This window comes from Sitophilus oryzae, unplaced genomic scaffold (genome assembly GCF_002938485.1).
Source record: "Sitophilus oryzae breed Bouriz unplaced genomic scaffold, Soryzae_2.0 scaffold_494_pilon_pilon, whole genome shotgun sequence".
NCBI classification, from domain to species: domain Eukaryota; kingdom Metazoa; phylum Arthropoda; class Insecta; order Coleoptera; family Curculionidae; genus Sitophilus; species Sitophilus oryzae.
In genome coordinates, this window is record NW_022147078.1 from 2,400,649 (window position 1) to 2,414,979 (window position 14,331).

Consider the following 14,331-nt stretch of genomic DNA (forward strand, 5'->3'; position numbering starts at 1 on the left):
CTATTTTAATTGTTTATTGTTAAAATACTCGTCTGCCTGTAATAATCCATTTGTATTCCTTGCAAAATACATTTTACTGGTGTGTATCTAATATAATTTCTAACTATTTTTTTTTATTTAACAAATAATAATCCAATACTCCGAAATTATGTGAAGAATTAAAAAAGGAACAAAAATTTATTAGCATATCGACAGGTATGGTAGGCTCTTACGATCGGCAAAACAAAAAGTTTTTCTAATTTCACTCAAAATGAGTTATTTGTGTCATAAATAACCTAAATACAAAATATTTTCATGGTGTCCGTCTGTCCGTCTGTTTGTCTGTCCGTCTGTTTGTCTGTCCGTCTGTTTGTCTGTCTGTCTGTCTGTCCGTCTGTCTGTCCGTCTGTCCGTCTGTCCGTCTGTCCGTCTGTCCGTCTGTCCGTCTGTCCGTCTGTCCGTCTGTCCGTCTGTCCGTCTGTCCGTCTGTCCGTCTGTCTGTCCGTCTGTCTGTCCGTCTGTCTGTCTGTCCGTCTGTCTGTCCGTCTGTCTGTCCGTCTGTCTGTCCGTCTGTCTGTCCGTATGTCTGTCCGTCTGTCTGTCCGTCTGTCTGTCCGTCTGTCTGTCCGTCTGTCTGTCCGTCTGTCTGTCCGTCTGTCTGTCCGTCTGTCTGTCCGTCTGTCTGTCCGTCTGTCTGTCCGTCTGTCTGTCCGTCTGTCTGTCTGTCCGTCTGTCTGTCCGTCTGTCTGTCCGTCTGTCTGTCCGTCTGTCTGTCCGTCTGTCTGTCTGTCCGTCTGTCTGTCCGTCTGTCTGTCCGTCTGTCTGTCTGTCCGTCTGTCTGTCCGTCTGTCTGTCCGTCTGTCTGTCCGTCTGTCTGTCCGTCTGTCTGTCCAAGTCCGTCTGTCCGTCTCGTCTGTCCGTCTGTCGTCTGTCTGTCTGTCTGTCCGTCCGTCCGTCCGTCTGTCTGTCTGTCTGTCTGTCTGTCTGTCTGTCCGTCTGTCTGTCCGTCTGTCTGTCCGTCTGTCTGTCCGTCAGTCTGTCCGTCTGTCTGTCCGTCTGTCTGTCCGTCTGTAACACGATAACTCAAAAACCGCTAAACCGATTTTAACCAAATTTGGCACAAAAATAGTTTGGCACCCGAGAATCTGGCCATTAGTTTTTGGTGGGGGTGGGGGGTTGGTAAGGGGGTATGGGAGGGGGTTAAAAATTTTAAAAAATCGTAACTCCAAAATTACAGTAGCTAGCTTAAAAAAATAAACTTACAAAAATATATTTTTTAGCGTATGCATAAATGAGATCAATGTTAGACATATTGTATAATGTAACATTTTATTGAATATACAAAACTAATGACAAAAAAAACTAGAGATTGACAACTTGTCCATCAAAAGTCACAGTGGTATCTTCACTACCAACATCAGAAACTGCATCCTGGAAATTCTCATTTTTATATTTTCCCTTACAGCACTCCAAGTCCGCCATCTTGAAGTGCTTGTCGTATTTACCTAACAAAAGCACCACTACAATCACTCCCAAATATGACACAATAGCTAAACAGTCCAGAAGAACCTCATGATTAACACTATAGTATTCAGGACGCTGAAAAACATTCACTACATAAAATATATTCAGCGGTAATGACATCAAGAAATATACCCAAGGAACAATCAAGGAATACTCGTATTTTTTAGATGTACTATTGGGCGTTTTACGTTTCCAAGTAATGAACAACAACGTTAGAGTAATGAAACACAGAAAAAATGAAGCTAAATCGAAAAAGTCCAGAAAAATAAAATTATCCGCCTGTCCCAAAATGTGATCGTTTACGAAACATGATAACAAAACTACAAAGCTTTTAAAAAAAAGTATCAAAAAGGATACCAAGACGCCGTGATTAAAAACCTTCAAATGTTTGTCATAGAACAGTCTGTAGTAATGAAAAAAATACCAGTCGATAGCCATGAAGGTTAGGACGTACAAACCCATCTCTAGGCAAAAACAGTCGATGATTGTGACAAGCAGAGAACGAGTTTGGGAGAGGCCATGAGAAATAACCTCGAAAAACATGCTTAAAATTTGCGACAAGAGCATGTAGCACAGATGGGATATGGCAAAAGCAAGAAAGTACTTGTAGGAACGAGAGCTTTCAAGGGTTTTGAATTTTTTGATTACTACTATTAGGTAGATGTCCATTGAAAGAGCTGCAAGTGATACTATAATCCATAGTAAATGTATGAAGAATGATGTGTGGTAAAGTGGACCAACTTGATCAATATACATTGGGTTGAATGTAAAGTTTTCCATGTCTTGGTCCATTGTATTAATAATATCTGAAAAGAAAAAAGATTGTAATAAAAAGGCAATAATTTCAAAAATATACCTATATAAAAATCTATATTAACTAACATTTTACTGATTTTTTTTCTGCTAAATATCAGGTTATAACATAAAATCTATCCAAAGTAAGTATACACTCATTCCTTAAATAAGTCGTATTTTAGTGTGAAAATAAGTTTTAATCACACTGTATATTAAAGAAAATAATTATACACATATTTTGAAAATAAAAACGTATGTATATCACCCTGTAGATACTTTCTGAAATTTCCATGCCGTTTTAGAGAAAACTAAAGAAATAGAAAATATATAGTAGCATTTTTTCTAAATTAACCAGTTTAAAACAAGCAAAAATTTTTCTCAAAATGTCAATAATAAAAAAGTTTTTTCTTTGTAAAGACAGTCCGGGGACATACTGTACAGGGTGGATCAAATTCGACGCTTTTAAATGGAAACACCCTTTTCTATAGGAGATAGACGAAATCGATATTAGATTTCGTGTCTGGAGCTCAATTTTCATCAAAAACATGATGGTGAAAACCGCACATCAATATCTGTTACCGTTTCGGAGTTACGGGGTGTTTTTGAAAAATGTGCATTTTTAACAAATCTCTGTAACTTTTTTGCTATGGAAAATTTTGTATTTTTATGAAAACATTTTCAAAGCACCGTTTTACATAGAATTTAATGGTTTAAGTATAATTTTTTTAAAATTAATAATTTAAAAATTATCACCAGAAAATTTGATTTTTATATGGGACACCTGTATATTTTAATTTATTGAAAATAATTTAAAATTACCTTTCCAAAAATATAACACATGATATTTTGCTCGATTCCTCTTCGAGATATAGAGTATATAAAAATTCGCCCGCTTTAAATATGTAGGCTTTGAACGGCACCGGCTCTAATGCAAAAAAATTCTAGCTGTGAGCATCAATGAAAACGAAAATAATATTTGAAATGAGAGATACAGAATTTTATAACAATTTAAAATATATTTAACCAACATCAACACATTTAAACTATATCTAATAACAATAAAAATAAATAGCAAACCACGACATGAGATTTTGCTACAGGTGTTCGACATATCGACCGTCTTCTGTTATGGACAGACGGGGCAGTTTTTGAACATTTCTTGCGGAATTCGTTAACTCAGTGGCGGTGAAAGATACCTTTATTCTTCCGCAAATATATCCATATGATTAGATCCATGGGCACTAAGTCAGGCGGCCTCGACGGCCAACGGCTGGGATCTTGGTTAGCTATTCAATTATTCTTGAAATTGGCTGCAAAAATTTGCTGACAACTTCAGGGTTCAGAGACGGTGCGTCGTCTTGCTGGAAAAATATGTTTTCGAGTTCCATTAAGGGCATATCATCAATAAGGGGTCCAAAGCCTACTATAGTTAAAAGTGGCGAACTTTTAAAAATTCTGTATTTCGAAGGGGATTATAACAAAATATCAAGTGTGCTATATTTTTGGAAAGGTAATTTTAAATTCTTTTATGTTAATTAAAAATATAGAGGGTGTCCCAAATAAAAAATCAATTTTTCTGTTGATAACTCTTAAATTATTAATTTTAAAAAAATTATACGTAAACAGGTGCTTTGGAAATGTTTTCATAGAAATACAAAAAATTTTCCGCAGCAAAAAGTTACAGCGATTTGTTAAAAATGCACATTTTGAAAAACACCCCGCAACCTCGAAACGGTAACAGATATTGATGTGCGGTTTTTCACCATCATGTTTTGATGATGAAAATTGAGCTCAGACACCGATATTAGTTTTCGTCTATCTCCTATAGAAAAGGATGTTTCCATTTAAAAGCCTCGAATTTCGATCCACCCTGTACATAGATCCTATACGTGTATTTATCTTCAGCCTATACAAAATTTTATTTAGTAATTCTTGTCTGTAGAATTTTTTTAAGAACAAATACTAATTTGATAGAACATCACTAAAATATAACTGTGATTTCATAACTCTAGGGGTGTAAATCATAATATTACCTTCTTGTAAGTCACTTGATAATCCTAAAAAACACAAAAGCTCTCTGGATATACTTAAATCAATTTGAACTTGCGGTTTTCTCGCATTGTATTATGGTTAAACTTCATAATTTTTTTCCACAAAATAGTTGCATTTTACTAGTGACACTCACTTGATGCTGTTCCGTTTATGGAGAAAACACGCAATCAACTGGCTTATTTATCTATTAATGCAGTTCACGAATTTATGTAGGCAAATACTCAAACTTTTACATTTCTGCAGTAATTGTTTTGAACAGAATGATCAAAAAGGTTATAGTAAATAAAAATAGTATTAATAATGTGCCAAATAGTATTTGCATAAACAAATATAAAGTGGTGTAGTATGCTCTTATATTGTAAGAGATCTAATGGACTAATTTTTGTTAAATAAAAAAATTACCAATCTCAATAAAATTATATATATAAGGAAAAATTGTTCTGAAAATTTTACAATTTAGAAAAAACTGGAATTTCTTGTTCTGAAGAGATTTCTATATGAATTCAAGATATAACTGGCTATTTTAAGAGTGATTATTTCCCTCATCGTGAAATGGACCAATCAGCTAATCTAATTTTTCGAATAAATTTTGTTTATACAGGGTTGTTCACCACATACGATACGGAGTATTGTAGCTAAACGATGAGATTTTTACAAATTTTAAGTTTGGGGTTCGTTGAAGGACTATTAGAGCTACAATTTAAAAATAATTTTACAAGATACAGAGTGTCCCAAATAAATAAAAAATATCAAAGTTGTATTTTTTTAAATGGAACACCCTGTATATTATTACATTTTTAGTTTCGACGATTAAAATAAAAAGGTAAATTTGATTAAAGTTTATTATGTAAACGCTTGCCGTTTTGAAATATTTTCAATTTTGTGAAATTGCAGTAAAAATTTTAAGGCTTCATTTCTCCAAGGGTATCAAAGTTTTTTAATACTAAATATTTACTGAAGTTTATTTACTGATCAGTTATTGTGTTGCAATAATAAAAATAATACTACCTTATACAGAGTGTCTAAAAATTTATTTTAAATAATTATTAGTTTCAAACGGCAATAACTTGTTTAATTTAAATGGAACACCCTGTATATTTTACGAGAATCAGATGCACAATTTAATTGTCTATCAGATTATATTATACCATTTTTTACCTATCTCTTTAAGATTCCGTAGAAAATGCATTTTCTTGTAATTTAGAACTTATTTATCAAAATACCCATGGACTATTGACATTTTAGATTATTTTTAAAGATGTACCAAATTTTTAAAGAGTACAGATACTAATATTGTCGATATAATTTGTTTATTTTATTAAAAAATAAAAAAACTGTTTAAATATTTGTTAAAGGGGACCAATTAATATGATTCCGGTATTCAAACTACATTAACTGACTGTTTGCGTTGATTAATAATAATTGCTCCAAATACTAAAAAACTGAATTTTGTATGGGCATTAGACAGTGTGATAAAAAGTAACACCTTAAAAATGATATTTCATTTTTAATAAATGCTTATTTATAACAACAAAAGACTTTAATTTGATAACTTATTATTATATTGATTTCTGACTCAAAAATCCACATTTTATTTATAATAATTTATTAACGAACACAATTAAGTATGTAATTAATTAGTATATGGGCGGAAATATTGGTGTTATATTTAATTAATGGTATACTCTTTTATAAAGATTTAAATAGTTTTTCTTTTTGCATACAAATGGGCTAGTAATATTATCGTTTTGCTAAAAACGATAATATTACTAATCTATACATTTGTACATTTGTTGCTTTAAAAACAATCTAAAATGTCAATATTCCATAGATATATTGATAAATGAGGTCTAAATTATAAGAAAATGCATTTTCTACGAAAACTTGAAAGGGATAGGTAAATAATGATATAATACAATTTGATAGACAATTTAATTGTGCATCTGATTTCTCCTAAAATATACAGGGGCATTCCACATTTAAATTAAAAAAGTTGTGCCGTTTGAAGCTAATAATTATTTAAAATAATAAATTTTTAGACACTCTGTACAAGGTAGTATTATTTTATTATTGCAACACAATAACTGATCAATAAATAAACTTCATTAAATATTTAGTATTAAAAACATTGATACCCTTGAGAAATGTGAAGCTTTAAAATTTTTGCAATTTCACAAAAATTGCAGTAAATATTTCAAACCGGTAAGGTTTGAAAGTATAATAAACTAATCAAATTTACCAGCTTTAATCAATCGTAGAAACTAAAAATGAAATAATATACAGGGGTGTTTCATTTAAAAAATACAACTTGATATTTTTACTTATTTAAGGACACTCTGTATCTTTGTAAAATTATTTTTAAATTGTACCTCTAATGGAGTCCTTCATCGAACACCCAAAACTTACAATTTGTAAAAATCTCATCGTTTAGCTAATACTTTCCGTGTCGTATGGGGTGAACAACCCTGTATATTAGACCATTTGCTACGTTCTTAGATTTTAAATCCCAAACATTGCTCTTGAGATTTTGTCCCGCTAGAATAACCATCCGCCGCACTGTGGAGCGCCCCCATTCAACTATTTTTCAAGCAAAATCACGCACAAAATATATTTGAATAGTTTAATCGATTCAATTTATAGGTCTCGTGATATAATATATGAATATAAATTCATTTTAATTCTCCTTCTCTCAATTCTCTAATTCACTTTAGGTGATGTTCTTAAAATTAACATTTGTAAGTATTCTCGACCGTATGAATGAATACAGTGATATATTCTCGGGAAGCGGTCTGTGAACGATATCATCAGTACGATATTATAATGTAATATTTTATTGAATATACAAACTAATTACAAATTAAACTAGATTCTGACAACTTGTCCATCATAAGTCACAGTGTCTTCTTCACTGCCATCTTCAGAAACTGCGTCCTGGAAATTCCCATTTTCATATCTTCTCTTACAGCACTTCATGTAAGCCATCTTGAAGTGTTTGTCGTATTTTCCTAACAAAAACACTATTACAATCACTCCCAAATATGACACAGTAATTAAACAGTCCAAAATAACTTCGTGAACAACACTATAATACTCAAGCCGCTCAAAAATTCTAACCAGATAAAATATATTCAGTGGTAAAGACATCAAGAAATATATACAAGGAACAATTAAGGAATATTCGTACTTTTTAGATGTGTTACAGGGCGTTTTGCGTTTCCAAGCAATAAATAACAATGCTAGAATAATAAAACACAGAAAAAATGAAGCTAAATCGAAAAAGTCCAGAAAAATAAAGTTATCGAACATTCCCAAAATATGATCGTTGACGAAACAAGCTATAAAAACTACAAAGCTTTTGAAAAAAAGGATCAAAAAGGATATCAAAACACCGTGATTAAAGACCTTCAAATGATTGTCATAGAACAATCTGTAGTAATGAAAAACGTACCAGTCGATAGCCATGAAGGTTAGAACAAACAACCCCATCTCTATACAACAGCAGTCGATGTTTGTAACAAGGCAACGGCCTGTTTGTGACAGGCCATGGGAAATAGCTTCGAAAAACATGCCTAAAATTTCCGACAAGAGCATGTAGCACAAATGGGATATGGCAAAAGCAAGCAGGTACTTGTAGGAACGAGATTTTTCAAGGATTTTGAATTTTTTGATGACTACTATTAGGGAGATGTCCATTGAAAGCGCTGAAAGTGATGCTATGATCCATAGTATGCGTATGTAAAATGATGTGTGGTGCCACGAAACTTTTGGAGCCATTTGATCAATATACTCGTATGTGAAGTTTTCTATGTCTTGTTCCATTGTTAATAATACCTGAAAAAAGAAAAAAAAATGTCAAAAAGTAATAATTTTAAAAATATACTTATACAGGGTGTCCCAGAAATCAGTGCTATTGATTTTTCTCCTATTAAAAAAAATTTTTGATACATCTAAAAGCGTGTTTTATTAAAATACTAATATTTCAACGATGTTTCACAAGTAACCAACCACAGCTTCAGTACTATTTAAAAAAAATACTTCTTTAATTAGAGATTCCTTTTTATATTAGATTACCATTACCATTACCTTTAATATTAGATTACCATTAAATACAGTACAACGTCTACTATATTTAAATACCTTTTTTACAGTTTAGTAAACTGAAATAAGGTAACTAAATAATGAACAATTATAGCAGCTTTTCAACAGTGCAGAACTAGTGCTCTCTATTAGATATCTAAATAGTCAACGTACTTAACATTACCTACATTAAAACAGATCAGTATAAATTCATTATCAAATAACATTATTATCATCAAAAGAATATATTAAAACCGAGTTATAATGAGAAAACTGTCCTGGACTGGGTCCTCTTGAACTGGATGGCATATGTCCATCGGCAGTTTACCATTAGCTGAAGAAGTATGATTCTTGGATTGGAGGGTATAAATTCATTATCAAATAACATTATTATCATCAAAAGAATATATTAAAACCGAATTATAATGAGAAAACTATCCTGGACTGGGTCCTCTTGAACTGGATGGCATATGTCCATCGGCAGTTTACCATTAGCTGAAGAACTATGATTCTTGGATTGGAGGGTATAAATTCATTATCAAATAACATGATTATCATCAAAAGAATATATTAAAACCGAATTATAATGAGAAAACTATCCTGGACTGGGTCCTCTTGAACTGGATGGCATGTGTCCATCGGCAGTTTACCATTAGCTGAAGAAGTATGATTCTTGGATTGGAGGGTATAAATTCATTATCAAATAACATTATTATCATCAAAAGAATATATTAAAACCGAATTATAATGAGAAAACTGTCCTGGACTGGGTCCTCTTGAACTGGATGGCATATGTCCATCGGCAGTTTACCATTAGCTGAAGAAGTATGATTCTTGGATTGGACGGTATAAATTCATTATCAAATATCATTATTATTATCAAAAGAATATATTAAAACCAAATTATAATGAGAAAACTATCCTGGACTAGGTCCTCTTGAACTGGATGGCATATGTCGATCGGCAGTTTACCATTAGCTGAAGAAGTATGATTCTGGGATTGGAGGGTATAAATTCATTATCAAATAACATTATTATCATCAAAAGAATATATTAAAACCGAATTATAATGAGAAAACTATCCTGGACTGGGTCCTCTTGAACTGGATGGCATATGTCCATCGGCAGTTTAGCATTAGCTGAAGAAGTATGATTCTGGGATTGGAGGGTATAAATTCATTATCAAATAACATTATTATCATCAAAAGAATATATTAAAACCGAATTATAATGAGAAAACTGTCCTGGACTGGGTCCTCTTGAACTGGATGGCATATGTCCATCGGCAGTTTACCATTAGCTGAAGAAGTATGATTCTTGGATTGGAGGGTATAAATTCATTATCAAATATCATTATTATTATCAAAAGAATATATTAAAACCGAATTATAATGAGAAAACTATCCTGGACTGGGTCCTCTTGAACTGGATGGCATATGTCCATCGGCAGTTTACCATTAGCTGAAGAAGTACGATTCTTGGATTGGAGGGTATAAATTCATTATCAAATAACATGATTATCATGAAAAGAATATATTAAGACCGAATTATAATGAGAAAACTGTCCTGGACTGGGTCCTCTTGAACTGGATGGCATATGTCCATCGGCAGTTTACCATTAGCTGAAGAAGTATGATTCTTGGATTGGAGGGTATAAATTCATTATCAAATATCATTATTATTAACAAAAGAATATATTAAAACCGAATTATAATGAGAAAACTGTCCTGGAATGGGTCCTCTTGAACTGGATGGCATATGTCCATCGGCAGTTTACCATTAGCTGAAGAAGTATGATTCTTGGATTGGAGGGTATAAATTTATTATCAAATATCATTCTTATTATCAAAATAATATATTAAAACCGAATTATAATGAGAAAACTATCCTGGACTGGGTCCTCTTGAACTGGATGGCATATGTCTATCGGCGTTTACCATTAGCTGAAGAAGTATGATTCTTGGATTGGAGGGTATAAATTCATTATCAAATAACATGATTATCATCAAAAGAATATATTAAAACCGAATTATAACGATAAAAATGTCCTGGACTGGGTCCTCTTGAACTGGATGGCATATGTCTATCGGCGTTTACCATTAGCTGAAGAAGTATGATTCTTGGATTGGAGGGTATAAATTCATTATCAAATAACATTATTATCATCAAAAGAATATATTAAAACCGAATTATAATGAGAAAACTATCCTGGACTGGGTCCTCTTGAACTGGATGGCATATATCCATCGGCAGTTTACCATTAGCTGAAGAAGTATGATTCTTGGATTGGAGGGTATAAATTCATTATCAAATAACATTATTATCATCAAAAGAATATATTAAAACCGAATTATAATGAGAAAACTATCCTGGACTGGGTCCTCTTGAACTGGATGGCATATATCCATCGGCAGTTTACCATTAGCTGAAGAAGTATGATTCTTGGATTGGAGGGTATAAATTCATTATCAAATATCATTATTATTATCAAAAGGATATATTAAAACCGAATTATAATTAGAAAACTATTCTGGACTGGGTCCTCTTGAACTGGATGGCATATGTCCATCGGCAGTTTACCATTAGCTGAAGAAGTATGATTCTTGGATTGGAGGGTATAAATTCATTATCAAATAACATTATTATCATCAAAAGAATATATTAAAACCGAATTATAATGAGAAAACTGTCCTGGACTGGGTCCTCTTGAACTGGATGGCATATGTCCATCGGCAGTTTACCATTAGCTGAAGAAGTATGATTCTTGGATTGGAGGGTATAAATTCATTATCAAATAACATTATTATCAACAAAAGAATATATTAAAACCGAATTAGAATGAGAAAACTGTCCTGAACTGGGTCCTCTTGAACTGGATGGCATATGTCCATCGGCAGTTTACCATTAGCTGAAGAAGTATGATTCTTGGATTGGAGGGTATAAATTCATTATCAAATAACATTATTATCATCAAAAGAATATATTAAAACAGAATTATAATGAGAAAACTGTCCTGGACTGGGTCCTCTTGAACTGGATGGCATATGTCCATTGGCAATTTACCATTAGCTGAAGAAGTATGATTCTTGGATTGGGGGGTATAAATTCATTATCAAATATCATTATTATTATCAAAAGAATATATTAAAACCGAATTATAATGAGAAAACTATCCTGGACTGGGTCCTCTTGAACTGGATGGCATATGTCCATCGGCAATTTACCATTAGCTGAAGAAGTATGATTCTTGGATTGGACGGTATAAATTCATTATCAAATAACATGATTATCATCAAAAGAATATATTAAAACAGAAATATAATGAGAAAACTGTCCTGGACTGGGTCCTCTTGAACTGGATGGCATATGTCCATCGGCAGTTTACCATTAGCTGAAGAAGTATGATTGTTGGATTGGAGGGTATAAATTCATTATCAAATATCATTATTATTATCAAAAGAATATATTAAAACCGAATTATAATGAGAAAACTGTCCTATAGACTGGGTCCTCTTGAACTGAATTGTAAAGAGAAAATATGTTTCTTTTGGTCCGATCTACCACCCCTTAAAATGCATGCACTTATTTCTGGGACACCCTGTATTAAAATCTAGATTAACTAACACTACTGATTTTTTTTTGAGTTTTGAGTGTATATTTCAAGTTTATTTTAGTATAATTAGTTTTGAAAAATGTACTACCGTCCAGTTCTAATAAAATAGTACTAATAATTTATGACATTGCAATTATTATATAGAGTTCTAAGTAGTGTGCAGAAACTCTAGTCTAAAAATGGTGATTTTTCAAAAATTACTTGATGTAATTCTTAATACTATTGTATTTTTACAACAGAAATTTTATCTCAAATTCTCTTAAGTAAAAAGTATACCTTGAATAAGCCGTACTTTAATGTAAAAATAAGTTTAAACCACACTGTATATTAAAAGAAAAGAATTATACACATATTTTGAAAGTAAGAACCTGCATATCACCCTGTATATATACACATATCCCATACGAGTTTCTCTCTTCAGTCTCTCCACATTCAGTATTTTATTTAATTATTTTAGTCATGTATACAGAATTCAATTTTTTTTAAAAGCAAAAACTAATTTTATAAAATACCCTCTAAAAGATAACTAAATAACATAAAATTATTAGTGTAAATCATCATCGCAGCAGTTTCATTTTGACACTCACTCAATATTGTTTGTATATCGTTTATAGACAAAATATGCAACCAACTGGCTCATATATATTAATGCAATTCACGAATTTGTTTGAGCAAATCACCCAAACGTTTACATTTTTACGATAATAAGAGCACAAAACAAGTCCAAAGAAATTAAATGAAACATGTAACAATATTATTTATTCAGATACTTCGTCGAAAGATTGATAAGGTTTTGAACTTAACAACGATCAAAAGAGGTTATAATAAATAAAAATAGTATTAATAATGTGCAAAATAGTATTTGCATAAACAAATATGAAGTGGTGTATGTTGTTAGATTTTAAGGGCATTGTTCGAGATCTAATGGACTAATTTTTGACAATTTTTTGTTAGATAAAATGTTTAGCAATCCCAATAAAATTTTGAGAAGAAAAAATTGATCTGACAATTCCACACCTGTAATGTTTAACCAATCAAAACGTGTTTTTTGGCAAACCACCATGGCAACGGATAAATTTTAGTGAAAATTTTTTCCTTGTGGCACCAAACAGCGAATTATACTGGTAATTTTTTGACGTTTATAATGACGTTTCTCCCAAAATCATTGGCATATGGTAACACGACAGGCTCAAGAATTAAATCACTATATGTGATTCCTTAGAAACCTTTCAAAAAAAACGAGATCGGTTTTTCGGCCTAACTGGACTCCTCCCCAGACCATAACTGTTCCACCTTGATAAGGGTGCACTTCCTGAACATGATCCAACCGAATAAGATTTCCCGGTTCTCTCCATACCCTAAGCTTTCTCGAATCCAGATGAATTCCAAAGCGTGACTCATCCGTGAAGAGAACATTGGCAACATTGGCCCATTGTTCATTCGACCACTGAACATGATCTTGAGCCCACAAATATCGTACCTCTCGATTTCCTCTCGTTAAGGGTTGAGCTCTCCAGGGGCGTCTGCTTCTTAAGTTGACCTCTCTTAATCTATTGCGAATTGTGTCAGGACTAACGGTTACATTATGTGTTTCCTGGAGAATTAAACTTAGCTCTGGTGCTGTAAGAGTCAGTCGGCGTCGAGCATTTAATTGTAAAAATGATCTTGCTGAGGGGTAGAATGCGATGTCGCCCTGTTTGCCTTTCAGCAACATCAACACTTTCACGGTAGCGTGCAATCGCGATATTACACTTTGCGTTGCATTTAATGTTCTAGCTACGTCGATTTGGCGCATTATTATTAATAAAATTAATAAAATAATTAAATTAATTATTATTATTTTATTATTAAATTATTAATTTTAAAATATTCATGAGCTCGAAAAAATTTCGGAGATAATAATTTGACACTCTAGTGAGAGGTACTACTTGTGAAAATTTTGCAATTTTTCAGAAAAATAGAAAGTTCTTTTTTCTAAGAAATTTTTAACGATTTCAAGATTGCAACTGACTATTTAAAGAATGAATACATGCCTAATTCACTTTTTGTGATGTTCTTAATATTAACCCTAAAAAAGGTACCATAAAAAAAGATTCAAGCAAACAAAAGGAAAAAATGTAAAAACGATAATTTTTGTAGACATCTAACATCGATACTGAAAATAAAAATATATTCTTTATTCCATTTTGGTTCGTATGTGAAAAAATCTGATAATAATACCTCTAGCAAAAAAAATAATGACAAATATTTTTAAAACAATTTTTTTTTTTTATCTAAAATATAATTAAACA

General features: G+C 32.1%; 1 protein-coding gene across 4 annotated transcripts in view; it reads right to left on the reverse strand.

Moving 5' to 3' along the window:
- Positions 1-1,289: 1,289 nt before the first annotated feature.
- LOC115886693 overlaps positions 1,290-14,331 on the reverse strand; it is a 15,978-nt gene continuing 2,936 nt past the window's right edge. Inside the window, exons 2-3 of one of the 4 annotated variants that reach the window (XM_030905953.1) lie at positions 7,205-8,181; positions 1,290-2,309 (exon numbers count right to left, since the gene is read on the reverse strand). In XM_030905953.1, the coding sequence (XP_030761813.1) occupies positions 7,213-8,181 (969 nt within the window). In that variant the 3' untranslated portion in view covers positions 1,290-2,309; positions 7,205-7,212. Of the gene's footprint in view, positions 2,310-4,331; positions 4,596-7,204; positions 8,182-14,331 lie in introns of those variants that run through there. The other 3 variants (XM_030905954.1, XM_030905956.1, XM_030905955.1) reach the window with 3 other exon arrangements.